The sequence below is a fragment of the Pseudopodoces humilis genome, chromosome 1 (assembly GCF_049639895.1).
Source record: "Pseudopodoces humilis isolate 2021_Gansu_Grassland_sample_001 chromosome 1, ASM4963989v1, whole genome shotgun sequence".
Taxonomy (NCBI): domain Eukaryota; kingdom Metazoa; phylum Chordata; class Aves; order Passeriformes; family Paridae; genus Pseudopodoces; species Pseudopodoces humilis.
This window is the reverse complement of record NC_142200.1, coordinates 124,585,047-124,612,381: the sequence shown is the minus strand read 5'-3', so window position 1 is coordinate 124,612,381 and position 27,335 is coordinate 124,585,047. Positions and strand designations below refer to the sequence as shown.

Genomic DNA, 27,335 nt, shown 5'->3' with positions numbered 1-27,335 from the left:
CCTCTGCATCTGCAGTTTTATTTTTCATTTGATTTGCATCAAATTTGCTACACATAACAGGTGGTGCTATTAAAAAATAACTCTAAGGTGATTACCTATTGAACTGGATAATAAATGCCATTAGCCTGTTCTTCAGAATGATAATATTTAATGAAAACAAAAGGAATATTGTGCTTATTTGACCATGGAAATTCAAGCCCACTATCTTTGCTTTGGAAGGAATTTCTCATCTGCTGCATCACTAGATGTGGTTGTATAACAACAGTCATACCAACTTGAGTGGAATTTAACTTTAAAATGACCAGCACTAATGAAAGCTCTGATTTAGTGAGCCTCTCCTGAACTGCTAGATTTAATTTCCATGAATTTCAATTTACATATGAAAGATTTCTTATGAAGAATACAAACAACTTTGCAAGTAGATGTTTGATGAACCTTTGCATTTTTGTTATCTGGGCACTGTGACACAGCTCCTGCAGTGAAGGAGGTGATATGTATTAAAAGGCAAACTAAGTCTCTGCTGGGTAATAACATTAGAATTTCCAAGAATCTCATCTTTCCACTGTATGCCAATTTTTTCTTGGCAACACTTCAACCAATTTCATGGTCCATATCCCTAAAAAGGACTATCTCATTTTCTTAGAGGCAGTTAATAATTGCAGCATTGGAAGCCTGACCCTCTCAAACCTGCGCTGAACCAAAATTATCCCCAGGCCATTAAGGAATTAAAAAAAAATAACGAAGAAAAAAAACCAAAAAAACCACCCCAAATTACTTATCCATAAGAAGCATGCCAGAAGCTGCAAGTTATGCAGGTACTGCTTCTTTTTTTTGAAACACAATGATTTGTCCCAGGCCCTGCCCTCTTCTGTGTGGAAAATATTTATAGCATATATGTAAGAAACCTATGTAGAAAATAATATATTACTATTTACACTGATAAACTGGTATCCAAGAAAGGGGAGGAGGTTTTTAGGCCACAGGAGCTGAAGTTACAGTTGTTTTCATGAGCTAAGGAATGCTGAGCCAGAAAGAACTCAGATCTGTAGAGATTAAATAGGAAATGAGAAAAGTTATCAGTATATGAAATTACCCCAACACAGAAATTAGGCACATCCTTATTTTGCATTAAAAAATCTGCACAAGGCTCAAGCCTTTCATCATTGTTTCCGCTTACATGTATCTTGCAGTTATTTTCAGCTGTCACCTATGAACAGCCCACTCCCTCCATTTAGCTGAACACTTGAAAAATACATTTCTTTCTGTACACCTCCTTCATTCAAGACTTCTACAGGATAATCAAAGCCTTGCTTTACCCTTACCTTCAATTATCAGAGGTTGAATGTGTCAGCTCTTCTACACTCTCACTAGTTTAGATACCAGTACTCCATTACACCTGCCCAGTCTGCACGTTTGACTTCTAAAGTAGCATGAAGTGTATGGGAGGAGTTGATTCACTTGGATTGTTATTTAATAGATGTTTTGCAGAAGTGCCTACAGGCATTAATTAAGATCAAGGTGCAAGGAAGACTGCCAGTGAAAAATAGTCTCAGCCCCAGAGAGATCATAATTCACTTCATGGCAAGTTACAACAGGTAAATGTGATAAATTAGCTGTAGGGAGTGTCCAAGCATTTTCTGCAGAGCATGAAATTATTTCCATGTATCTATTTACAAATATAGGTATGCTCATGTTGTTGAAGATGTTAACTTCTGTCTAATCTTAAAATGACCTCCCTGATAAAACTCTTTTTCCATAGAAATGTATAATTTATGATATTCCTTCTCCACCTACTGTGTTGGATATGCTATACCTTAGAAAAAAACATCATTCTTTATCCCTCCCTTTTCAATAAAATATTATATATTGACTGTTTTTCAGCAGAACAAGAGAAAAAAAACAAACCTTACGCATTTTATGTTTAAAATCAAAATACCTTCCATGAGGATAGGAGCTAGCCAATATCCATTCTCATGGAATTAATTGTAAAATGTTTTATTAGGAAGGTGTGTTAAAGTTTAGACAGATCTTGGCAACAATGAGACATGAAGTTTTAGGAGACCATAATATCTAATAGGCTTATTTTTCCATTAAAAATAGGGGATAGTTAATTTTGTAGGTGGAGATAAAGGTCAATTTGATTTATTTCAGCTTGTCAAGCTTCATGAATAAATCTATTATCCACAGTAATATTCCTTAACAAGGTATTTCTAGCTGGTTTCCTCCAATTTTGAATTACTGAAAACCATCCATGAAATAATTAAGGCCCACTTTTCCTGTTACTATAGATGTTTTTCTATTACACTGTATGCTGTAGAGTTCTTTATGTTATGCAAAAGTACTGTAAAATACTGCCAAATCAGAAACCTTACCAGCTGGCCTTAGGGGTAGTAACTTACCCCATCTTTCCATAGATGTAAAATCACCTTCCTAAACAAACAGGCCATTTCCTCCAAAGAGAATCAGCTGCAAGATCAGGATGTAAATAACTAACAGAGATAAAAGCAGTGAAATATTAATCTCAGATGTAAGCAAATTAGAATTTTGCTATTTTTAGTAGGACTAGAATGGGTATCTTAACACTTTAATAACATAAAACATTGCCTATAGCACATGGTGAATTTTATATTTTTTTCTCTTATATGTTCCTTTACTATTAAATTACTTCTCTTTTACATAAAATTCTTTGTGATTTAAAATATGGAGTATAATGCTTTCAAAGGGTAAAAAAAAGACATATGATTGTCTGAATATTCTTGTAAATTAACCTCTTTCAGCAGCCATGTCAAGAAATCTTAAAGTCCTCTAGGCAAAAAGGCAAGACTAATACTGAAAATGCCACTCCTACTGAAGCCCAGCTGGTGAAAGATTTGGGTGGCTGCCCAGAGGAGCTGTGGATGTCCCATCCCTGGAAGTGTTCAAGATCAGGTTGGATGGAGTTCCAAGCCACCTGGTCTAATGAAATGTGTCCCTGCCCACAGCAATGGGGTTGCAACTAGATGATCTTTAAAGTCCCTTCCAGCCCAAACCATTCCATGATTCTACGATTTGTGATATTGAGTACAGAAGGACATACACTTGGAATGGCAGACTAGAGTAGCACAATTAATTTGGCTAAGAGTTAAATGTATGCTGTTTATCATAAAGATTGATTTATTACATTTTTATCTAAGGGCTATAGATGAAGATTTTGGCAGTATGCTCTGCTCAGATCCTTCTGTGTGCTATTTTACACTGATCCGTGGTGTGTGGGACACAGGCAGCAGTAACCATCTGCATAGCCACAGCTGTGCAAACTGCAGTGAAGGTGGTCAGTGAAAAGAGCAGTGGGAAGGAACACAACCATGGCACGGCAGCAAGAGGAGCTGACACAAAATACTCCTCCAGGCCTCCTCTAACACCTGTACACTCTGCAAACAGTAAATGTAATAAATGTGTTATCAGACACTGGTAATTAGTTCTGGGAAACACTTCACTGCTCAAATCAGCCTGAGATATGAAAATGCAGGATTACTTAACATATCTCTGTGCTGTGGGAAACCTTTCGTGCAACCTAGCCAGGTGTCACTGGGTGCTCGCTCAGACCCGAGGACGGCTGCCATGCCTGTGCGCAGGCGGCCATCAGAACGGCGTCATCCACTACGTTACTCCCGGCTCCTCCCGGGCTATGTCTCCGGTTTCGTGGGGACAGGCCAAAGGCAGACACCACACGTACGATGAGAGCACACAGCCGGGCCCGGGGCACTTTTATTTAAGAAGCACCTCCGAGACCGCCCGTGCCGAGGGCGCTCCCGGGGCCCTCAGCGGCGCAGGTGCGCGGGGAGACGCCGCCAGGGGGCGCCTTAGAGTGACGGCACCGGCGCCCAACGAGCGCGCGCTGGCCCGGAGAAGGGGCGGGGCACCAGGGGCAGAGCCGGCCCAAGGCCGGCGGGGCCGACACGGAGCGACAGCAGCCGCGCCCAATGAGCGAGCGCCCTCCCGAGAAGGGGCGGGGCGCTGGGCCGCCGGAGGAGCGCTGCCGCCCGCCGCCGGGGTTACCGTAGGCGGAGGGCGCGGCAGCGCTGGCTTCCCCGGAGCGGGCCGCGTGAGGCAGCGGCTCCGCCTCCCGGGGGGAAAGGAGGAGCGGGGTCCATTCAAGGTAGGGCGTGGGCGGGGAGCGGCCCCTTCCTGCGGCCGCGCTCGGCCCTAGGCGTTCGGCTGCGGACGGTACGACTCGGGCTCTCCATGAGTGGCCGGCGCCGCCGGCCAATGGGCGAGGCGGAGCGCGCCTCTCTCCCCGCCCCCCGCGCGCGGCGAGGCCAATGGGAGAGCGCGGGGTGGGGCGCGCGGGGCTAGGCGCGCGCTGGGAGGCGCCCCCACCGCCAGATGCAGGGGAGAGTCGCGCGGGCGGCGGCGGCAGCGGCGGGAGCGGAGTAGCGGCTGCGGGAGCGGCAGCAGTAGCAGTAGTGGGAACGACTGCGGGAGCGGCTGCGGGAGTAGGAGCAGCAGCGGGAGCGGCAGCAGCGGCGGCGCGTGGGCATGGGGTCGCGTGCAGCGCGCGCCTCCCCGCGCTGAGGGACCAGCGGTAGGCTTGGGGCGCGGCGAGGGGCGGAGGGGGCGCAGGTGCCGGGAGCGGCCGCAGCCGCCGGGCGGGGCGGGGGACGTGGCCCTCTCCGCGTCGCGCTGCCCGCGGCCGCCCCCGCAGTCGGGGCGGCGGCGCCGTGGCCGGCGCGTTGGGGCCGCGCAGCCCCGGCGCCGGCGGAGCGAGGTGTAACGCCGCTCGTGTCGTTGGCAGGATCCGAGCGCAGCCGCGGGAGCCGCCTCTGCTCGTGGCAGCCTGCTGTCACCTTCCCTTCTGGCAATGGGGAATGGACTCTCGGACCAGACGCCGATCCTCTCCAGCCTGCCTTCCTTCCAGAGCTTTCACATCGTCATCCTGGGGCTGGACTGCGCTGGGAAGACGACGGTGCTCTACAGACTGCAGTTCAATGAGTTCGTCAACACTGTCCCCACTAAAGGATTTAATACGGAGAAAATAAAAGTGACGCTGGGCAACTCGAAGACGGTCACTTTCCACTTCTGGGATGTGGGCGGCCAGGAGAAGCTGAGGCCGCTGTGGAAGTCGTACACAAGGTGCACCGATGGCATCGTGTTTGTGGTGGACTCCGTCGACGTTGAGAGGATGGAGGAGGCCAAAACAGAACTTCATAAGATTACTAGGATATCTGAGAATCAAGGAGTGCCTGTCCTTATCATTGCTAACAAGCAGGACCTGAGGAACTCTCTCTCCCTTTCTGAAATCGAGAAAATGTTAGCAATGAGTGAGCTGAGTTCTTCAACACCCTGGCATTTGCAGCCTACCTGTGCAATCATTGGAGACGGACTTAAAGAGGGACTAGAGAAACTACATGATATGATAATTAAGCGAAGGAAAATGTTGAGGCAGCAGAAAAAGAAGAGATGAGTTCTTTTTTGACCTTTCTATTTTAGTTACATGGTCAAAATTTGACATAAGACAGCTTCCAAACCCAGGCCTGCCTGTTTGGATGCCGTTAAGCTTAGTTACGTTAAACAATCAGTTGCACAACCTTGCTGTGTGCAGGAAGGCTGTGCAGTTGTGGAATTTTTTATTTTTTTTTTTTTTTTAACTAGTCTCTTCTGAGTTTTTTTGGCTCTGTATTATTTCAGAAGCCCTTAAAGATGATGTAATGCTATCAGGAAATGGATGGGTGGGTATATGTGACATGGATGTTTAAATAGCCAAATAAAATGAGGGTTTTCTGCGTAGTGTTGTACTCATATGTTTGAGGGTGCCCTCTGCAAGCAATTTGCATTGAAGGTGTTCTGTGTTTTTAAATTTCTAATGCTCGTAAGTGGAGTGCTTAGGTGAACATTTTACAGCTTTAAAAACATGTATGAAGCTAGTAACCCATAATTTCATTGAGGCTGGTTTTTTACCTTGTTTGAGGATTTCTATGAAAGCTTGGCTACATGTGTAGGTTTTTTTAATTTGGCACTTTTTGAAATTGAATCATATTCAGTTCAAACACTTGAAATTTTAAGTGCTGTGGATTCTTTAACTGGTAAAAGAAAGACTTTGACAAGTAAAAACTGTAAACAACATGATGGAGCATGAAAAAGTGGTTTCCCAACATTTAGCATGTTTTTTGGTATGTAAGGTTTTTACTTTTTAGAAGTAGCCATTCATCATTATACAGTGCTAATCAGGTTTAAACTGTTACTCAAAATTAGTAATTTATTTCTGAATGGTGAGTATTATGTCCTCCTAGTATCAGAAGTCAATGAATTGCAGTAAAGGAGCTATAAAGAACAACTATGGCTGCTGTGGTTCTAACCAGTGCAGCATTCTTTGCCCTATTGATGACTTTCCTGGCAATATAACGTACTTAAAATGAAGTAAAGATGGAGTTAAAGTTAGCAGAGCACATCTTGTATCTCCCCAAAATACCCCATTTTATTAAAGTGGTATTGCTATGTCACTTTCAACGTATGCTTTTTCTGTTGTGACTCTTACAGTATTTTGTGGTTAGGAATGTAATAATGCTTTATACACTCAAACATTAGACACTACCGGGGGCGGGGGGGAGGGAAAGGGGGAAGAAGATTTTCAAGATGGGCCTGTGTTCTGCTTTAATTATGCTTTAAGCTGTTCTTGTTTACAGAGTGTGCAAACAGTGTTAACTGGGCAGGATAGTGCTTGACAGAAAAGGGAGGGTAGTTTTTCTTACTGGTACAGAGCTTCAAGTGACTCTTTAGATACTTGGTTAGCAATTAAAAGGGCTAAAGCAGAGCCTGGATTTTTAAGACTAACTGTAGTGGTGCTGTAGAAATTCATCAGAATGTTAGATTATCTTTAAACTTCTGTTGGAAATACCAGATTAAAAAAAAAAAGTAAAAAATAGCAAAATCAATTTCCTCCTCTCAACCAGCAAAGTAATACATTTTTCTTACCTGCTGCCATGTATCAGGAGGATGACAGCTACAAACCTGAATGTCATTCGATGTAATTTAGCTATGTTAAAAAAAAAAAAAAGAAAAAATCAAGCTTTTTAACCAGCAGCTGTTAAACCAGGAGGTAACCAAAAATGCACTTTAGTGTCTTCGATAACTGAAAGCGACAGCTGTTTGTTTTTTTTATGACATCTTGGTCCTTTTTGAATAAACTGAAGTAGCTTCCAGTGGAGCTTTTGTATGTTGGTTATATATGTACCTGCACTGGTGACATTGTAAGTCACTTACTCAAGTAATGTCTATATTTATAGAAATGTGGATGACTTCTTAAACCTCAATAAACAATTTAAAACAAGCTTGCAGAGAGAAGGTGTCTGACTTCTTGTGCTGCAGTGGTACATTCTTTTCAACCTCTGTGCACACATAGTTCTGCTGTTACTTGAATCAGTATTTTTGTTGAATAACCAAAGTTTTAAAATGTGGTGAGGCTTATAAATCTCACGTTGTTAGAAATTGGAGGTATCTCATAGAAAACTTTGGATCAGTGCTATGTCTTTATATTCATAGAAGAAATAACTGCTGCCATGACTCTTCTCCAAAGTGATGGTTCTTGCATAATTTGAAATATCTTGTATATAGCTGAGCATATTTTGTGTTATGTGCAGCACTTAATAGGCAACGTTGGGCACATATCACATGTACTCTCAGGTGGTACTTGATTTAGTGTCTTTAGATTTGTGTATCTGAAGCTTAGAGCTGAGGGATTCATCTGCAGTTAAGCCTTGGGTGAATTTTCTTCTGGGATGTTACAGCAATGAGTTGATATGTGTTGATATAGCAAGCTGCTAATTAGTTTCAGGCCACAAGCATAGACAAGAAAAACTTAGTTTAGCCTGCAAATAAAAATGGCTAAGTTTGAACAAGAATACCCAGTCTTCTCTCAAAACCCTAATATTCTCATTTTTGTTTATGTAACTGATGGCACATCAAAATGTAGGTTACTGTCAGTCCTGAGGAAAAAGCTGTATTAGTGATGGTAGGTCTTATGAATTTGGTGTATAACTGGTATAATCTGGCTAATAATTTTCCTTCCTATTGGATGCACTGTGCTCCTAGGCTAAGGAAGGTGAGATGGCAGGCTGGCTCTTTGTACCTGGTAAACAAACTGATACCAAATACTACAAATTGCTTCTTATTCAGTACTCATTAGCCTTCTGTTGGGAGTAGTTGAAAAGGCATACTGCTTGAAAAAAAACAGCTGTTTTGTTCTGCATATTAAACATGCTAGTGTTTTATCTGGTGGCAGTCTCCCTAAACTCTCCTATGCACAAAAACAGCAGTGAATGATTTTAAATACAAAGATTTGACAGATCTGTATTCTAGCACTCTGGAGGAAAAAGTGAGAGAAGGTAGAGAGTACTGTTTCTGAAATGTCATGGTTCTTAACTAGTCTTAATACTGACTTGGAAGTAGAAAACTCTAGGGGGATGAGTTTTAAATTCAAGCTATGCCTTTGTCTGTACTAGAACTTTTTGGCTGGAATTTTACAGTGACAGTTCTGAGAGTACAGTATATGAAACTGTGTTTTGTTATTACTATGACAAAGTCTTCCCACTATGAGCAAAGCAAAGATTGCAGGAGAACATTCAGTATCTGAACTGATTGAGCTCCTGCTGGCACAGTCCTGCCAGTCGTGGATCACTTTTTTCCATATGATGAATTGTCACTTCTGGCCTACATGTAGGTATTTGTAAGAAAATATTTAGAGTAGCTGGATAAGCAGGTCTCATTTTGTTACAGTGTTGGAGCTACAAATCTTAGCTCAAAAATACTTTTTGCTGAAAGGGCTACACATGAACACTGTTCTTCAAGATTTCAGGTAACTATCTTAACCTTTAAGGAGGTTAAGGAATTGCATCTGAATTTGTGCTATTGAACAAAATACAAGGTCTTGTCACCTTATCACTTATTTTAGCTTACAAAAGTTTGCATAGCATTGTCTCGGCTATTTATGCATATGCAATCACAGTTAGCCAGCCCTCAGGATCTGGTCTCTGTTTTCTAGTTGCATAGCTGTGTGTTGGCATCAGACTGTTGCAAGTAGGAAAAATACTGCAGGATGATGAGGTTCCTTCAGGTTCTCACATCACTTTTAAGTTGTATTGCACTGAATGTGCATTTATATTTGGGGGGAAAAAAAAAGTGAAACATTTTGCTCTTCTAATTTTCATGTTTTAGTGAGACAGGATTGATCATTTGTGTGGAAAGCAATGCCCCCAGCCAGCTCACGCTTTCCAGCCTGGTTTGAGTGCTTCTGTGGCCTTTGACACAGCACTGGTCCTGCAGGAGTTGATTACCCAGGACTTGCAGTCAGGTGGGGGCTAGCTAAGCCCTTCTGGACCTCAGCAGGTCTTAGTGAAGGCAGTTTTGTCTTCTTGGGGGGATGTTATCTGTATCTTGGATCATTTGTTTACTAATAGCAGAGTGTTAATTAGTGTCTGGCTGAAACTTGTTGAGAGGGGAGTGTCATTCTTGACATGGAGGAAGGATTTAGATAATACAAATTGATGCTACAAAGGACCTGGTAAGGCAGAGTGAGAAAAACATAAGTCGACCTGCATCCACTATATATAGGGCACTAGTCCTAACATGCAGTTGTGAGTCAGCTGTCAGATTGCAGTGCATGAAAGCTGGCAAATATGTGCTCATAATGCTGCCTAACTTCTGAGAGAGAAATCTAGGCATGAATCAGTGCTTTTAGGATCTGTATTTTCACTTTACTGGTGGCTGACTCATCTTTTGAGAGGGTCACAGTTTACAGCCTGCTCTGATAGATTTTTGTCCCCAAGCCACAACAGCCCTTGTTGCTGATGGGAGGGATGTGTAGGGTGCTGTTTGTTTAGTCTCGGGGTTGAGGAAAGCTTTTTTGTTTTTGTTTTTTTTAATCCTGACTGACATAGGTATGTGAAGGCCTGCCCCTCATGCTGCTCTGCAGGCTGTGATTATTTTTAGGAGCAGTATGAGACTGCAGAGCTGTGTGAATAAACTGAAGGGAAATACACAGCCTGGCTTCACAGCAGGGTGATGCTGGGGGTTGTCATGTGGGCTCCTACAGCCATCCTGCCTGAGGGCAAATTAAAGGGCCAAGACATAGCTAGTACCTTGCCCTTCTTTAAAACATTAGTCAGTGTTCTTAAACAATCTGTAAAGAAGCAAAATTGCAGTTTTGTAGACCTAGCTGACATAAGACCCACAAATGAAGGACTTAAGTTTCCTCCCTGCCAGGGTCCTGTTCTAGTGGTGCTGGCTGGGTGGGTGATGCTGCCTGCCTCTGCTCACCACGGGACTGAGCAGTCACACGCTGATTTTATTCAAAGGCAAACCTAAAATCTAAGGTGAAAAAGTAGGCAGGGAGGCTAGACAGTACTTCCAGGCTAAATACCTGCTTGCAAACAGCTCAGGAAAGTAAGAGAGAGATTAATCCCTGAGCTTTGAAGATTATGGTTTCTTAGTTCCAGCTATATTTACACAGCTGCTCCACTAGAATTAAGGGCTAAAGATGACAGAATAGTTAGAAAGGAGAAGGTCAAGTACAGTTGTTGGCTATGGGGTGTGTGGAGGGAGAGAGGATTTGAAACTGTTGGGTTTTCCTAGCTTTTCAAGACACATTGAGCCCTAGGGAAATAGATATGATTTCAGACTGCTTAATTGGTTCAAAATCTTTATTATTTTATACGCTGTAGCTTTCCTATTGCTGAAATGAAACAATACCTCATTTAAGAAAGTCACCTAATCACTGCATTAATCTCAATTGACAAAAGAGAAAGTTAGCAGGGTTGTTGAGCCTTGTTAAATGTGCTGAGGACTCCTGGCTGGCTCACAAGCTGCAGTAATTCAAGGTTCTTTCTAAAAATACCAGAATGGTAGAATTTAGGTCACACAAAGTAAAGGTGTGAAACCCGATACCCCAGACACTACACATAGTCCAGAGGTACCACCAACCCTGTAACCACTTATCTTCTGTTACAAGTTTATGAATGATAATTTAGGATGATTTCCTTTGGAGCATAACATTTTCATCCCTTTCCTGTTTTGGTGTCATTTGCACTGAAAGGTTTAACAGGTTGTTTTGATATTAGAACATCAATGAATTTGGTGTCAAAAGCATGAGTTTGTGAATGGAGAGGATCAGGAAAGAGTGTTCACCTGTGCTTTAGTGACTTGGTTAGGTAAAACCAATCTTTTTGTAAAGCGGGCTTAACAGGATGAAGATGACCTTAAAGAGGGAAATTTCCTAAAAATATCCTCTTGTTTCTAACATTAGCTGAACTCCACTGGTCTTAGAATTATTGTATGCTGTTGAAGCATGGGCTGCTGTTGTTCTCTTGACACCAGTTGCATGATGCTTTTGGCAGTTTGCAGACAATAGGTGTAAAGTCTCCACAGTATTTCTGAATTTATATATTTCTATTTTGTATATTTTCAGTTCTCTTGAGGTGTTCCTGTGGGTCAATTTAGTTTCAAATAGAACCTTGATTCTTTGGGAAACATATCAATATCTCTGCAAACACAGCTTTATGCCTATTTGGTTCCTGTTATAAGGCATAGAGTAAAATGGCAAGCTATGGATTTTTAGTAGCACTGTTAACCTCCCTTGAACTCTAGCCATGAATTTCTATTTAAATAATATATATATATATATATATATATTCCATTGTTCTTGATTATGCTGTATTTAGTATAGGAGCTGAATTTTGCTAACCTTAGAAGTACTAGTCTCCCTGATTTTAATTAGCTTAGAAAATTGACTTGTACATTTAAAGTCACTGTAATTTAGCTGTAATCAGTCGAGTTACACTGGAGACAAATGGGATTTGTGGACTGTGCCCACACTGATGCTTTCTGACAGTTCTCCTATTGCCACATCAATACACATCCCTCACTGTTTGCTATGGTAGCACTGGTACCAGCAAACTGTGTTTCTACATGGTTCAGCAATTGTGTTTCTGCCACTCTGTCATCGAACTGGCTTCTATACAGAGCTCACTTATGTCCTGCTGCTGCCGTAATCGTGAGAGGAGACAGAAAAAAACTCTCTACAAAGACTCAGGTGTACATTGCAACTTTAAATTACATTCTTTGATGTATTTGTTTTAAAGTCCCAGAGTTAATGCAGGAAACTGGAAGTTTAAGACTGAAGATTAGTACCTTCAGCCCAGCCACTGTTGGTCATTTTATCTCTGAAGTTTCTTCATCTATCTGTAAAACAATAATCTCATAGTTGCTCTTACATTTAAATTCATGCTTAAAACTGCTGTGAGATATTAGGATATTTAGAAATGCAGTGAAACAGGAAGTAATAAACTCTGACACTAATTCAGATTTTTCAATTGACTTGAAACGTATTTGCGTTCAATAGTTATGCATCAGGAAATCATCCTATTTCAAAAGTAATGCATTTTAGAGTTTAGAAATACAAGTTCAACATACTGTATTACCTCTGCATGCACTTCAGCTTCACAGAAAACAAAAGTATTACAATCGTTGAAAATAATAATGTACTTCATATACTTCAGTGAATAAATAAATATTCATAAACTGTGTCAGTTTATGATTACCTGATTTTTGTTTGAGTTTGACCCCACAGCAAGTGGTGGTCAAAAGTGGTCAAAATTATTTGGTTTTATGTCTAAATTAAATAGGGATGAACATATGGTCTTCCAAATCAGGCGAATGAGTGTTTTCAAGTAATGGTGATTTGCAAAGATCTTGAGTTAAAATAACATATTGTCTTAAAATAAGCTTTTATTTGGAATAATTACAAAAATGAGTAGAACTGCCTTTGAAAAAGTAGCTTTATTTTATGTAGTGCACTCAGAGAAGTATTTTAGTGTGATTTCAGACCTCAGGGTTCAGAGGGTCTTCTGTTCTCGCAGCCTTTCTTGGCTGTAATGAATCAGTCTGCACAGGATGTGGCTGCTAACAGATGATAATGCAAAGTGAAGGGCTGGGCCATGAAAAGCCCCAGGGTGGCTCAGCGTGGTGCTGAGTTCTCACGAAGAGCTGATTGCTTTCCAAAAATAAGAACAGGAACTAGGGCAGATAATCCATGTAAAATGCACTTTCCACCCTTACCCCTTCACAACAATTTATTATTTTCAGTATTATAGAGCTTTACATGTTGATTACATACATAATCCATCCAGGCACCCACATCTACCTACACACATTTCTGCTGTATTCTTGCAAACCCTGTTTGTGAGAATTTCTCTGGGATCCTGTTTTGTGGGTGTAACTTGAGAATATATAAATAGATTCATGTTTTCCCATCTTTTAAACCTAAATGTGACTGCAAACATGACAATAGAAATATGATTCTTTGAAATTATTTCCTCTGTTTTGAATCTTTCATTTTATTAGGCTATGGTAACCTGGACTGTTCACATTGCATGGGAACCATGCTCCTGTTAGTGGCATTACCACTGCTCAGAGTTCAGGCTGTGTCAGCACTTCTTTTGTAAATATAAATCCTTATTTCAGAAGCTTAATAACAATAAGCCTTGAAATTTCATACGTAGCTGAAACTTGGCACAGAGTATTCATTTTACCTTTTACCACATTAAATAAAAGAAAAAAAAAGTATGTATTAGATGTGAATGTGTGAATGTAAATAAACAAAAAATAAGTTTGTGTTTTGCTGCTTCTTCTATCTCAAAGTTAGTTTTGTTTATGAAATGGAATGGTTTGAACTTGCAGCTCCAAATGGAAACCTTTGAAATTTTTTTCTTAAGTCACAATAGTTAGCATTTGCAAATCAGGCCTACACACATCATTCAAACTTGCAAAGCTCACTCATAGTGAGTGAAATTCTCTCATCAGTGTCAGTAGAACTATTTCTGTGCAGTAACAGTTGTAAAATTGAACATGTACAGAGAACAGAAACATGAACATGCTTTTTGTTTGTTTTTTATTTAATAATTTCAAGTCCTTGCCTTAAAAAAGTACATTTTCTTAACAGTGGTCGTGTTGAAGTAAATCAAATGCAGGTTGTTCTCTGTCTTGTGGAAAAAAACCCCATGCTTGTATAATTTCCAGGCTGTTTTCTAAACCATAAAAAAAAAGAAAAAGAGGAGGCTCTAGTCTCAATAGAAGTATTGAATCTTTTGATGTTTGCTCATCCCTTCTAGATAACCCTGTAATTATCCTGAGGGTAACTAAGAGCAGAGCTTGCCTGGGTATAATATCTTCTTGCATAGATGTATATTTTTTCTTAAAGGCAGAACTAATACAGAGGTCCTGTATTAATGATAGCTTTATTCTGACCTAAATCACTTCTGGCTTTTTCCTTATGGATTCACTTAAGCCTCTGCACAGGGGGTGAAGAACCAGGCTGTTTGAATCTGTAATACTTTATTCTTCCTTTGCATTCATTTCATCTGCACGTACATGCCTTCACAAAGCACTCTTCCTCACCAAGGAGCATTGATCTGCTCAGAAGCCTAGACATACTCTTCAGTCTTCCTTTGACCAGCCAATTTTATAAAGGGTACCAAACCTCTAGACTTTCCCCCGCTCTAGGGGGGGAAGCAAAAAAAAAAAGCCCTTTTTTTCTCCTTCCATTCAAATCCCACTTTCAGTGGGATGGCCAAAGTTATCTACTTTGTGTTGCAAAACTTCCACCCAACCTGATTCTCTTATTTACCTATGGGAAGCTTACCACATCTATAATATCCTTGCAGAAGAAATGCTGTGTGTTTTTAGTATAATACAGGCACAGCAGTCAGAATTCTACTTGCTCAATATTACAGCTATAAAAATTAGGCATTCTTTTTCAATTTAGGTATCTCTAGGTCTTTTTACAATTCATGGAAAGAAACATGCTTGTCAAGGGTGTGATTCATATTAGTTCAGGAGCGCTATATGAGGGAGGTCAGGTAAATCACCCTATGCTGTGGCTTATTTCTGCTCTACAAAAAGCATAAGCTGATTAACTCAAATATAGACACCTGCCTTTTACACCAACTGTCTATATTTATATCTGAAATGATAGCCCCAAATCTGTGCCAGCTCCTCTGCTGGAAAATGCAGGTGTCTGCCATTTGAAATCTGTGTCAATCTATGGCAGCTGAGAGCCTCATGCAGTGCTTTGCCTTAGCAAACCCAACCCAGTGCTTCTGGGTCTTGGGCAATGGCAATGCCCTTTGTAGAAGGAAAACACAAAGACCAGTATATTAAATAATATCTATTTTACAAAGTGCAGTGAAATGTTTTATCTACCATGGAGGCTACATTTCACAGTCCAGATATTCTTGTTAGAGAAATTGTAAACCAAATTACTTCCTCTTTCAGTGTCTCAGTTAAGCTACTTGTACATGCAAAGGTAGATTTTCCATCAAATTCAGTGCGTGGGAGATAAGGCTGTATAATTGTCCAATAAAACTGTTGTGTAGAAAATAATCTAGAAAAGCTTTTAAGTATTAAACTTTGTTTCAAATCCTCACCTACTCATTGATACTGTAATTGAGTCTAGAATCATCTGCACCTGCTTCTGCTCATGTTGGGAGTTGCAATTGCTCTGGTGTGACCACAGAAAGGCTATTGGCAATCAGCCTGAAATTGTTAAAGGGTGAGAGGGAGGTGCTGAGAGAAAGTTTGTAGCTGGCCTTTAGAGCTGACCCGGGCATAGAAACAGGATGTGAGTGCAGAGCTCCATAAGCAGAGGACATTATAACCTGCTATGGTGTCTCCAGGCTTTCTTCTGCCTAATAAGGTATGAGTAACTGAGAACTTTTCTGATGAGAAACCCCTAACTCTTGGGGGGTGTGAAAAAGGAATTTCCTTGTCCCTGTGTTGTGAAAATTGTGATAGTTTATTATTTTCAAAAAAATGGTCAAATTTCTTGTTGCCTAAAAGGTTTAACATCCACTACAGATAATACCCTGGAATTACACATAACTTATTTCTTTAGGAAACCGGCTGAAATGCTGGAAGCTGAGGTAGAGGGAGGACGGTACCTTGAAAGAAGAAATTTTAGGGTATGGTGTTATGAGCTTTAGCAAATGATTAAATGGAGTGTATTGTGTATTCCTGTAGGCTTGGGGAAAGCGTGAGACTTTGTTTTGTTGAAGTAATTGCTTGATCTCAAAAGAAAGCCGTTGTGCAGGCTTATGGGGATTTCTACATCCCCTAAATCATCCTATCATCCTGTGAAAGCACAGTGAGGGTGTACCTCCTGGGGGCTTATCTCTGATGTGAGACCAGGTGCTATGACATCCTATTAGTTATCTCTAGTGAGAAAATAACTGTACATAGTCTCCAAAGCAGATATTATCTGCTTCCCTAAACATCCTGTTCACTCTGTGTATTGTGTGGATTAAACTGGGTTGTGAAGACATCGAAACTGGAGCTGAGACTCCTGCTGGAAACCTGCATTGTTCCTGTTAGCTCGCCTTCTCTGCAGACGTGTTTAGAAAGCCTTTACCTATTGCTTCTCAGGCCTGGGGCAGTGAATTAATAATGCATAACATAGCAAATTCAGCACTAGTAAGTGGTTGCACTGGCATTCAAAGAGTTTTCAGTTCTGAAAACGGGGAGAGTGGTGCAGGGGTTAGACTCCTGCAGATGACTAAAGGCCCAACAAGGCTGCACTTGGATGTTTTGGGTAGAGTGGTCAGGAGTTTTCCTGTTCTTAGGATTGGAACCCAGCAAGCATTCATCCCATTTCTAATATGGGGATTGTTGGGCCATTGATTTTTATTTTTTTTAGCATGCTTTAATTATTACGAAATGAAAAGTAGAGATGTGAGAGCAAAGACTTAAACCAGTCAGAAAAAATACAGTCTGCAAAATGATGTGACAATGTTTGGGAGCTATTGTTAAAACAAAATATCAACCCTCCCTCCTCCACCCCCCTCCCCCAAATAAAAATCTAAAAAAATACTAAAAAGCCCAAAAAACTGTTCAGCTAATAAGTGACTCTAAGTTTTGTTTGGTAATAGTAAGATTTTGTAGAGTGAGGGATATGGGATTTGTTGGGTCATTTTTGGTGAGGTGTTTTTTTTTTCTTGTTGGTTGTTTTTTGGTAGGGGTTGGTTTGTTTATTGTTCGAAGTGAACTACAGTTTTACTCTTTCTGCCAAGCCATTTTAGGTCAGCAATAAAGCTCCATGGATGCAATCTGGAACAGGGCTGGTGGTGAGCTTGGTGGCAACACAGGAGAGATGCTTTTCTTCAGCATGCAGAGATGATAGAGGTGTTAGGTTACTCTTGTTGCAAGGCCAGAGCTTGTTGCTGGCAGCCAGAAACCCTCCTTTTAACAAACTCGAGCATGGCTTCACTTCTCTGAGGCTGCCTTACCCAGCTCCATGGTGGGATCCCCTCAAGCAGCGTGTTCTGAGCAATTAAAAGCTCTTTCAGTGCCAGCTGCAGTGCCTACCTGTGAGTGAGGATCCAATTTTGTACTCCCCCTTACGTCTCAGGCTCCGGTCCCCTGCAGTGATGGTGTAGGACTCTAATGCATTTCCATCCATGTACTATACTGTACTGTGACTCTGAAAAGCTCAATTTAAATCCTGATGCAGATCAAATAATCCCATATCCAAGCAGACTGCTGAATTTTCTCCCTCTTTCTTGCCTTTTAAAGCTCAAAGAGAACACTCAGGGTGTTGCAGTGACCTTGCTACTCTTCCATAAGGAATGGGAAACCAAGGTAGGATCTCTTCAGAAATATTTTGATGGGAAGTGTAGTGACTCATTTGTTGTTGCTGTGTTCAAGGAGCCTTTTGCTGCACTTCTTTGGTCAGCTCTTGGGGTGTATGAGCTAGAGACAATCAGTGTGGGTGTCTCTGGCCTGCAGAGCAATGCTACCCTCTGACTGACCAGCCAGAGGCTTCATCCGACCTGTGAGCTCCAAAATGTGCCATGCTGCTTGCAGTCTCTCCTGGGGAAAGGGATTAGAGCCGCTCTGGCATGAGCTATTGGTAGGGTGCCATCAGTGCTGGTGATTAGGTCTGGTTATGACTTTTCTGGGCACCATGGTACTCTCCTTCGGTTTGTACTGGTTTGGTGAAATGATCTATTTTTTGCTGAAGTTAATATGGAGAAAAAAACAGTGATTATTCCTTATGATTCCTTTTGGATACTTTCACTGGTGGCTCTTTGGCTAATTTCCAGACTTTTGGGCAGGCTTTGCTTGCAAACAGGTGTGTCCTTTCCTCCAGGGAAAATGGGGGGAGTAGGGACCCTCAAGAAGTCCCTGCCTCTGGGTGATGGGGCTGGAGGTGCTGCCCTCTCCCAGGGTATATCCCAGGTAACACCAGCATCACCAGGCTGTCCTGCCTTTCCTCAGCGCTGCCCCAGGTCTCCTGGTAGTCCTGTGCACACCTGTAGCAAAGCCTTGTCGTGCTGCCACGTGCAGCCACAGCCTGTGGAGGAAGCCCTGTGCTCCAAAGTCCTCTGCTCCCTCCCGTGGAACAGACACATGTCAGGAGGGGTGGGAGAGCCCAGCTTGTGGAGTCAGGAGTCTGAGGTGTTCCAGGTGCTACAACAAGCTGGGATGGCGTGTCTGGTGTGATGCTCCTGCCCAGCTCCTCGGCAGGCAGGGCTGGAGACCAGCTCCGTGCAGATCTTACTCTGTTGCATGGGAGATATTGGCAATGACAATAAATTGTTCTCACTTTGGAAGATGTTCAGATAGAGATCTGGCAGAGGCAAGCCTACCTTCCCTTCCCCCTCCCTCCACCTTTGCCCTTCTAATAATCAGTGGGGAAGCACTTCCTTTGGAAATGCCGTGTTAAGCCTTGCTCTGAACAGTGGGTCCTGGTGCAGCTTCTGACTGAAACATTTACAGATCTTATCTGCAAGCTCTTCATTTTCTGTAAGAGATCTGGAGATGGATCTGTTCTTACTCACTGTCTGTCCAAGGCACGTGCAGAAAGCCAAGGCATGTGGAGAGGTCTGGTCTGGGCAGTGTGTGCTTGACACCTTTTCCTTGTGCTTCAGCACAACTCAGTGCCATTTGTGTGGTTTGCTATGTGTGCATGGTCTTTTTGTGGCAAGCTACCTCAGTGTCTCTTCTTCTTACAAACTTGTCTTTGGCTTCCAAAAATTAACGGTCTCTAAATTTCTTCGCTGTGATCAAACAAAAGGGATATAATCCAATGGAGTGCTGCTTCTCCCAAGGAATATTGTCTGGATAAAGGCTTTCTTGTAACTAAAGTTTGCTGTCTTTTAAGACTGCTGTTTCCAGTATTAGCATTTCCCTATCAGTGGTTTTAATGATCTTTAAAAGTAACTTGGGAAGTTTGTTCAATCTTTGGATTATGGTGTATTTATTTCTTCAGCTCACTATTAAGGCTAGATTTTATTTTATAAATGGAATCTCTGATTTGTGAACATGCATAGGATGAGGCTGAAGAGTTTAAAAGTTTTTCAAAAATGTAAACAACTAGATTTTTTGTCTCTGTGGTATGAAGCATTCAATAAAAATGTTGATTTGTGTGCTGTAGCTGTGCTGGCACTGTTACCTGTGCAGCTGTATTGTGGCCCTCACAGTGAGCTGATCTGGCTTCAGTGAAATTCCTGGGTTATCTTCCAGTTTATCAATTCAGACTGCAGCTGGCTGGACTCCATGCCAACACAACTGGAGGGAGTCATGCAGAGAAGATAGGGCTGAATGGTGGGAGTGCCTTAAGCTTATGCTGTTGCTGCTGAAGAATTCTGGATTGTGAAACCGGGGCCTTGATGTTTGTAAAGTAGTAAGGATGTGCACAATACATAATTCAATGAAATGTTACTTGCTTATTTGTTTGTAAATCTGAAAAAAAATGTTACCAACTTGAAAGCCTTCCTAGGCAGGTATCATTGGTCTCACTGTCATCATGGAAGCAATGAGCAGGAATTGTTTTAAGCAGAACCTCAGTTCTTAACAGTGTCTGCCTAAATCAAAAAAGGTTTATTATTAATGTTATTTTGATATTTTCTTCTGTTATATCACTGTACAGTGTGCTGGTGGCATTTTTTTTTTAGTCTCAAAGCAAAGATTCTGTATTTCTGAAAACTACAAATGCACAGTTACTGTACTTATTTATGGTGATTTTCTCTCTGATTCATTATCAGAGTATGAGCTTGTTTCTGCAAAAGAGAAGGAATTTTGTGGGCTAGTATCTTATAAGCCACTTTTAAGCTTCTAAATAAAAAGCCTGGAAAGTAAAAAGGGTAAAATCAGAGGCTGAAAGCTCTTACTACATTTTAAAATTTCTGAGGTACCAGGAAGTTTGAGGTCAATTACAAGATGTGATGACTGTTAAAGAGTTGGAAAATATTTTTTGTAGTATTTAAGGAATTTTTTGTGTTTTGGTGTGGAGGTTTAGTTGTTGTTTATTCTTTTTTTGGGTTGGTTGTTTTGGGGATATTTTTCCTAACCTTCAAGGACAGGAGGGTTGAGAACCTGATCCTCTTCTGAAGGCAAATAAAGCCTGGAGACATCATGGTGGTTCAGGGCAAGGAACTGAGGTTCAGCTGAGGGTTGTACTGTGGTACCTCAGCCTGAATGACTATTTCTTGATGTGCATAAGGAAGGCAGGCCTTGATCTTAATTGTACCTATGCTTTTCCTCTTCTTGTTCCCCCACCAACTCTGTTAGGAAAAAATATGATACCTTAGAAATGTCATGCTTTCTTAACTCATTGCTAGGTACCTTCTCTTAAAGCTTTTTGTCTTCAGTTAATCAGTTAATTCAGTAATTCAGTGGGGTTGCTCAACATACACAATACCTGACTTCAGTATTAAGTAATATTTACTGTAATATTGCAGCTTAAATTTTGATGTGAAATTATTTTTCTTCAAATTTCATATTCAGTTTCTGAAGCAATATTTGTAGAAATATCTAGTAGATATTGTCTACTGGCAGCTTCAACTCAGTTCTTGGCTAGAGAATTTAGACATGTATGAAATCTTATGGTGATAACAAAGCAAAATATGATTTTTACTTCCAGTTTCCTTAAGTTTTTGAACTGGATGTTTGAAGTGAAGCATTATTTGTTTGGCTCAGATGTTTATTTTCTTTTCAGAGGGGAGTGTGCTGTAGATTCTTTGGAGATGGGTACAAATAACTCTTTAAAAGATGCAGTTATGACAGTGTTGGCTTCTGTTACTCTGTTGAATTCTTTGATTAGTAATTAGATTACCTGATAATCCAGGAGAGGAGGGTGCAATTGATCTCTCCTGGCACCAGAGCTTTGCCATTCTCTTCCTTCCCCAGCTGGAGGGGCAGCCCATGAGGCAAGGGGCAGCAGGGGCTGCTCCTGGGGCTGGAAAAGAGCCATGTACCAGAAGGCTGCTGCATCTGGGCTTCTGGACAGGTCAAATAGATGCCTGTGAGGTGCCACTTCCCAGTGCTTTGAGTGGTTTGGGTGCTCTCACTCCAACATGAGGAGGTGCTCTGGCAGAGAGAGAAAGAGAGAGCATCTGTCTGTGTTGCTGGTCACATCTGACCCATGGGAACTGATGACTCACTGTTGAGGCCTCTCTATCTCTGGTGACTGCATAAACTGGAACTCACGCAGAGGAGCTCCCTCTTTCGTGGTAAACCATCCTCTCATTTCCTGTGTGTGGATTTATTAGGCTTTAAAGATGTGTGGGTGTGTCCTTAAGGAAGTTTCAGCTTCTTCATTCTCTTCTAAATTAATAACTTGTTGTGACAGCACTAAGAGCTTGGGCTGTCCCCATTGGAAGCTTCATGTTCCTTAGGCTCCCTGGCAGTACTGCTGGCTGGGGAATTGTCTGCCACATCCCTCTAGCCCCTGCCCAGTCAGCCTGGGGCTCACCCACTTGCCTTCTGTGGTGCTGCCTGTGTCAGGCCAGACACCTGAGCTAAGAAAAGAAAGTTGTAGTAATGTATTCATTGTTTTATAAATACAATCACAACTCATATTTGGTCCCTCGTAGACTTTTACCCAGTCTTGTCTTTTCTAAATTTATTTAGACAAAAAATAAATACAGTGAGGTTCTGCTGTGTTGTCTAAAGTGAAGCGGTCTTAGCTGAAGAAAGTGGTTTGCCTTTAAATCTGGCTGACTTCATTGTGATTTCTGTGTCTGTTTTTGTAGTAGAATGACAAAAGATCTTGAAATTTCTGAAAACAAGCCTGCTGAGATATGTAACAATAATAAAAAGAACTGGTATGATTCTCCTTACCTTAATTGTGTGTCTTGTGATGTACAGGTAAACATCTGTTATGTTTTGCTTAGTCTGTTTTTTCTGTCACAATTCAGAAATCAGGAATTTATCCTAAATGGAATTGACTAATAGATGACATAATACTGTTGCATGAGAAGCATGTCTTAAGCACTTCAATAGGAGGCTTCACTGTTTTTATCTATAAACCATCTCTATTAAGAATTGAACTTATGGAATTACATGTAACACCATCTGTTAATTGTTAGTATAGTATAACACCATCTGTTAATTGTTTGGTATAAATAGATGTTCATATATACTTTGTAAGGCATGATCATTTCTTTAATATGCTCAGCCTCCTAAAGCAGAATTTATTAATGGTAAACCATTAATGTGTGTGTGTGTGTGTATATATATATATATATATATACACACACACACATGGGATTTTTAGGGACATTCTAGTTGTCAACAATTGAATTCAGGTTTATTATGGTTAGCTACCCTTGGTGCCTACTCGCCTACACACCTGGACATTAAAAAGATGCAGTACCTGCTTTTAAGGTTTAGAGACTACCGGGCTAGACTTGAAATTAGTGGGATGGCATTGAGGAAAAACAGGGATAGCTGGAGGAAAGAACAAAGGCCGTGCTTGCGTGGTTGTGTGGCTTACGTCACTTTGTTAAGCAAACAGGGTGGTTCTGCTAAGCCCTCCAACTTTGTAGTTGTGAGGATACGTGCTTCTTGTACCATGCCAAACCATCCCACTGATAGAAAAGCTAATTTGTTCTCCATCTAGCTGTCATCTTGCCAAAAAACAATGCCTAGATTGTGATGTGGGGGATAAGATCAAATGTAAGGGATCAGTAGTGCCTTTGGGAATATCTCCCTCACTCCTTCTCGTGGGAGACTTGCCTTCTTGCTGTCCCCAGTGTTATCGTTGCACTGTTAGTATTTCATACACCTACTCTTTTTTAGTCTTTTCTGCAGCAATCGTTCTCTGATAGGAGGTATTAAAAAGGAAGATCCAACAAGGATGTAGTTATCTCTTATATGCTGGAATTTGTGCTTCTGTCTTTGAAATTTCAGCTGGCAAAGCATTGATGCAGGATGACACTTTGGCATTTTTTTTTTACGTGTACTGGTGTTGTAGATGTGATCGCAACAGACAAAAATGCTTGTGCTGGTATAATTTTGCTGGGGACGTAAGTGAAGTTAAAGCATTATACCACAATAAAAAAAAAACCTTTACTCATAACATGAAGCTGCAGATAAGGAAGGATCTTCCAGTTTTACTAGTCTATCTTGGGTATGTCTGTGATCTTAGTGGGTCTTTCTCATCCTGCTTAATCTGAATCTGATCATATAAACTAGTGGGGATTATCAGTTAGAAAAGATTCATTTCAAAGGGAAGATTGTCACTTATGCTTGAAACAAGATTCTTATCTGGGAGTCTTCTCTTTCTTTCCAAGGCTTGTGAAGGTATATGGGACCAATGCTGGTGCATTTGTTAACGCTGCCATAGCCACTTGCATGTATGGAGAAATCTCTGCCAGTGCCTAAAAAATTATCTCTTTCCTTCCAACACCCTTAGCCTGTCATCTGCTACAGTGACTGCCGAGACTTGATCCCTCAATGTGTCTTGATGTTACTGCTCTACTACCACCACATGCCTTCCTGGCTGTGTACAGTGGGCTTGGGGCTTGTCTCCAAGACTCATTTGTTGTCCAAGTCTGTTATCACCCTCTGGAATGTGCTTGGGGTGACTCTGGCACACCTGGGAGGAAATGATGGCCACTTTGCCCCCATACTGTAGACTTATGGCACATACCAGGGTACAGCAGAGGCAAAGTCCATTCATCAGTATCACAGGACTAGGTCAGGCAGCTGTAATAGCCCAGGCCTGATCTACATAGGCCAAGCACTGCACGTTTCAAAGGCAAATGGAGCCTGTAAGGAGCCTGAACAAAACTAAATAATGAAGCTGGACTTTCAAAAAAATTGTGGGCTTTGTACTCTTCCTCGGTCAGTGTACTTAAAATAGTTAATTCTGTGTGGTTTCCTTCAGACAGACAGGTAATGGTATACAGTCTTTCTTGCTGAAATTATATTGAATTCTGAGGAAATCTGTCTTTATATCTGAAAGTGCACTAGGCTCTGGACTCCTTGTAGCAGGAGTCTTGGGCCCCTACTTGCTCTGTCTGATGCAAATGACTGCTAATGGTGTCCAGCATTGTGCACAGGGGCAGCTCTAGGTGGAGGAAATGATTCTGGAGTAGCTTATCTGGCTAAACCTGGCAGCTGAATTATGTTAATCAGCATTCCTTGCTTAATGAAAATCAAAGTGAGTTATTGAAATATCAGTCACACTTCTTGATGCCACCTCAGCTGATGTGACCACTTTTTGGATGTGATCCGAGACCTTTCCTTCAGCACTTGCCTCACAGTCATCCATCTCTTATTTTTCCTTAGCTGCGAGGAGGTGCAAGTATATATGACTGTTACTACAGTAACACTGTGATTGAAATTTCTAGTAGGAATGTGTTTATCTTAAAACCTATCTTTATCCTTTTGTGAACAGTCTCAATTTAGCTAAGACACTTCCAAAGTGAAAGCTTAAATTTATTCCACTGGAAGATGCTTTCTTGCAACAAACTTAGAAATATATTATGAACAAATTGTGTGTGCAGAGGGGGTGTTGTCTGAAAAATGTTCTTGTTAAAAATGAGCTAGATGCTTCAAATATCTACCTACAGTGAGCAATAAAAACTATTAAACTGATTTTCCCAACCAGGGCAATATAACAGATTGAACTAAACTGAAGAAGGCAAAACTGAACTTCTGGGTCTGATTTAATGCAAGTGGCCAAAAATAGATATTTTACTTACTTGCACGCGCTTGCATCAAGCCTCGAATTAGAAATGGAGGGGAAAAACAGTGGGCAGAAAAGGATGGGAGCCTTTACACCATTTTCAGCTGATGTTGACTCATATTCTTATTCTATGCCCTCTTAGCAGAAAGACTCTCTTGTGTCAGCAAAGGAGAACCACATCCTATCTCCTTCTTTCCATCTGTATTAAGTCTGTGGGCCTGCTACAGCGCGAGCAGAAATAAGCAATCCACTGAAGCCTGTGGGCTATCTCCCTGTTAAGTAAATACTGCCTATCACAGATGGAGCTTTAGGCTATTAACCAAACTTGTCTAGCACTGGGATTACTAATGAGAAACATGGCTGGAACTGATGGAGACAGGACTCTCAGGCTCACAAAGGCTAGGATTAGTTTTCCTTGGGAGGGGTTTTTGACTGAAATCTCTTGTCCTTGGTTGGCCACTGGTTAGATTTTGTTTCACTTTTAGAAGCCAAACTGTTTGCCTTTTTTTGAGAGAGAAGTTCAGGTGCAGAATGTGGGAATATGATTTTATTGCAATTCATGTTATCACTGGTGTCTTTGTTCTTAGAATTGAGCAGCAGGTATATTAGAACCTGTAACAGGACCAGTGCTCTCCCAGCCAGTTGATGTAACTGGTCTAATTTGTATGAGCATTTTACTTAAGATCTACTTATGGACCTGCATGTCATTGTGTAAAGGGCTATGTGAACACATCCCAAAATCTCAATAGCCAACTTTGTAACTTCAAGATGACTAGGACTTAGAGGAATACAGGATGGTGAAAATGGGAAGAGAGCAGTGAGAAGATGCTGGTGTGCTATATGGACTTATGTAAGACAGCCATCCTTCAGAACTGGGATGGAACTACACCATACTGGTAACAAAACAAAATGTGGGGGCTACTTTACTTTCTGAGGCTTTCTACTGTTTGCATCTAAATGAGACCCATTCTAATAGGAGTAAAGTGATTTGAATACTATTTTTTTGTTTGTTCGGTTGGTTGGTTTTCTGGGGGTTTTTTTTGGTTTTTTTTTTACCTCAAAATTAAAATGCCTTAGACAACCATGCTGAAGCCTCTTTACTCATAGGTTTTGTCTTGGGGACTGGAGTGGGTAAGACAGTTCCAAAGGATGTACAGGAAGAAAATGGGAGATTTTGTTCACTTCTGTTGACGTTCGCTTCCACGCTAATGCTTCTGACTTTGAAAAGAGGTGTTAGTAGTCTGTGAGAACTCATGGAGGTGCAGTATCTGCAGTCCCTCCCCTGGGAAATGATTTATCAGCAGCCTAAAGCAATAACTAAAGCAGCCACCTGCCTTATTGCAATATGCCTTATTGCAGTTGGCAGTAATGTTACTGTGTGAAGGTTGCCGTATGTGTAGAGAGGCCATGGTCTCTTCCTGCTCTGATCAGGAAAGAAGTGTGCTGAAAGCAGAAAGTCTCTTCCATGCTTCTTGAAACTTCAAGTTAATGATTTGTTTGACTGACTGGCTTGCCTGTAAGTCCATTGTTGGGTGATCTTATTGGAATGACAGGGCAGGAGAGCTCTTACCTCTCCTACTATTACTGTTTGTTTAGGCGTGTAGGTATTTCCTGCAAAGCCAGCTTGACAGAGCAGCTAGAGCCTCGCCATGCAATCATCTGTAGTGCAGGAAAGCTAAAAGTTCAAGCTGTTCTGGTTTACATAGTTTACTCTTTTGAACTTGGCAGTATGATCTCTTCTGCGTGTTTGTGGATTCTGCTAAAGATCTCCAGCACACTGGAGTTTATCTCAAAAAGTAAATGAGAAGTAGGGAGAGCAGAGTGCCTCTGAAAATCTCAGAGATATTTTGATATATATAATCTTTGAGTTATTTCTTCCCTTCTTTAGGTGAAAGAAACTTCATGTGAGTTTGTGCTGGGGTATCTTCTTGGTCTTTGGACAATAAAAGCCTGGATCTCAGCATTCATGATCCTTGAAACTCTTGCAGGATGCACAGTCCAGCTCCCAAAAGCACAGCTATCTCTGAAGCTGGATACAGCTGCTGGAGCCTTGCCCAGTCAAGTTGTGAATATCTCTAAAATACTAAACCAATAAAACACAAGGAGTTCCACCTTGATATGAGAAAGAATCACTTTACATTGAGGATAGCAGAGCACTGGAAAAGGCTGCCCAGTGAGGTTATGGAGTCTCCCTTTCTGGAGATATTCATAACTCACCTGGATGTATTCCCTTGTAACCTGCTCTAGGTGACCCTACCTTGGCAGGGGGTTTGGACAAAATTATCCCCAGAGATCCCTTCTAATCCCAACTGTTCTGTAATCTCAAATGATTGAGATG

General features: G+C 41.4%; 1 protein-coding gene and 1 long non-coding RNA gene across 3 annotated transcripts in view; both read left to right on the top strand.

Annotated features, from left to right (window-relative positions):
* The first annotated feature begins 3,986 nt into the window (after positions 1-3,986).
* On the top strand, positions 3,987-7,306 carry ARL4A (ARF like GTPase 4A). 2 transcript variants are annotated; one of them, XM_014248781.2, is made up of 2 exons: positions 3,987-4,138; positions 4,775-7,306. In XM_014248781.2, the coding sequence occupies exon 2, from the start codon at positions 4,841-4,843 to the stop codon at positions 5,441-5,443; it is 603 nt and encodes a 200-aa protein (XP_014104256.1). In that variant the 5' UTR covers positions 3,987-4,138; positions 4,775-4,840; the 3' UTR covers positions 5,444-7,306. The 2 variants fall into 2 exon arrangements, with proteins under 2 accessions (XP_014104256.1, XP_005518893.1); XM_005518836.3 differs by lacking the exon at positions 3,987-4,138 and adding an exon at positions 4,378-4,564.
* An 8,295-nt stretch (positions 7,307-15,601) lies between these two features.
* LOC148185220 (uncharacterized) overlaps positions 15,602-27,335 on the top strand; it is a 185,882-nt gene continuing 174,148 nt past the window's right edge. The window contains exon 1 of the long non-coding RNA XR_015773721.1: positions 15,602-15,721. This is a non-coding gene — a long non-coding RNA (uncharacterized LOC148185220). The remainder of the gene's footprint in view (positions 15,722-27,335) is intronic.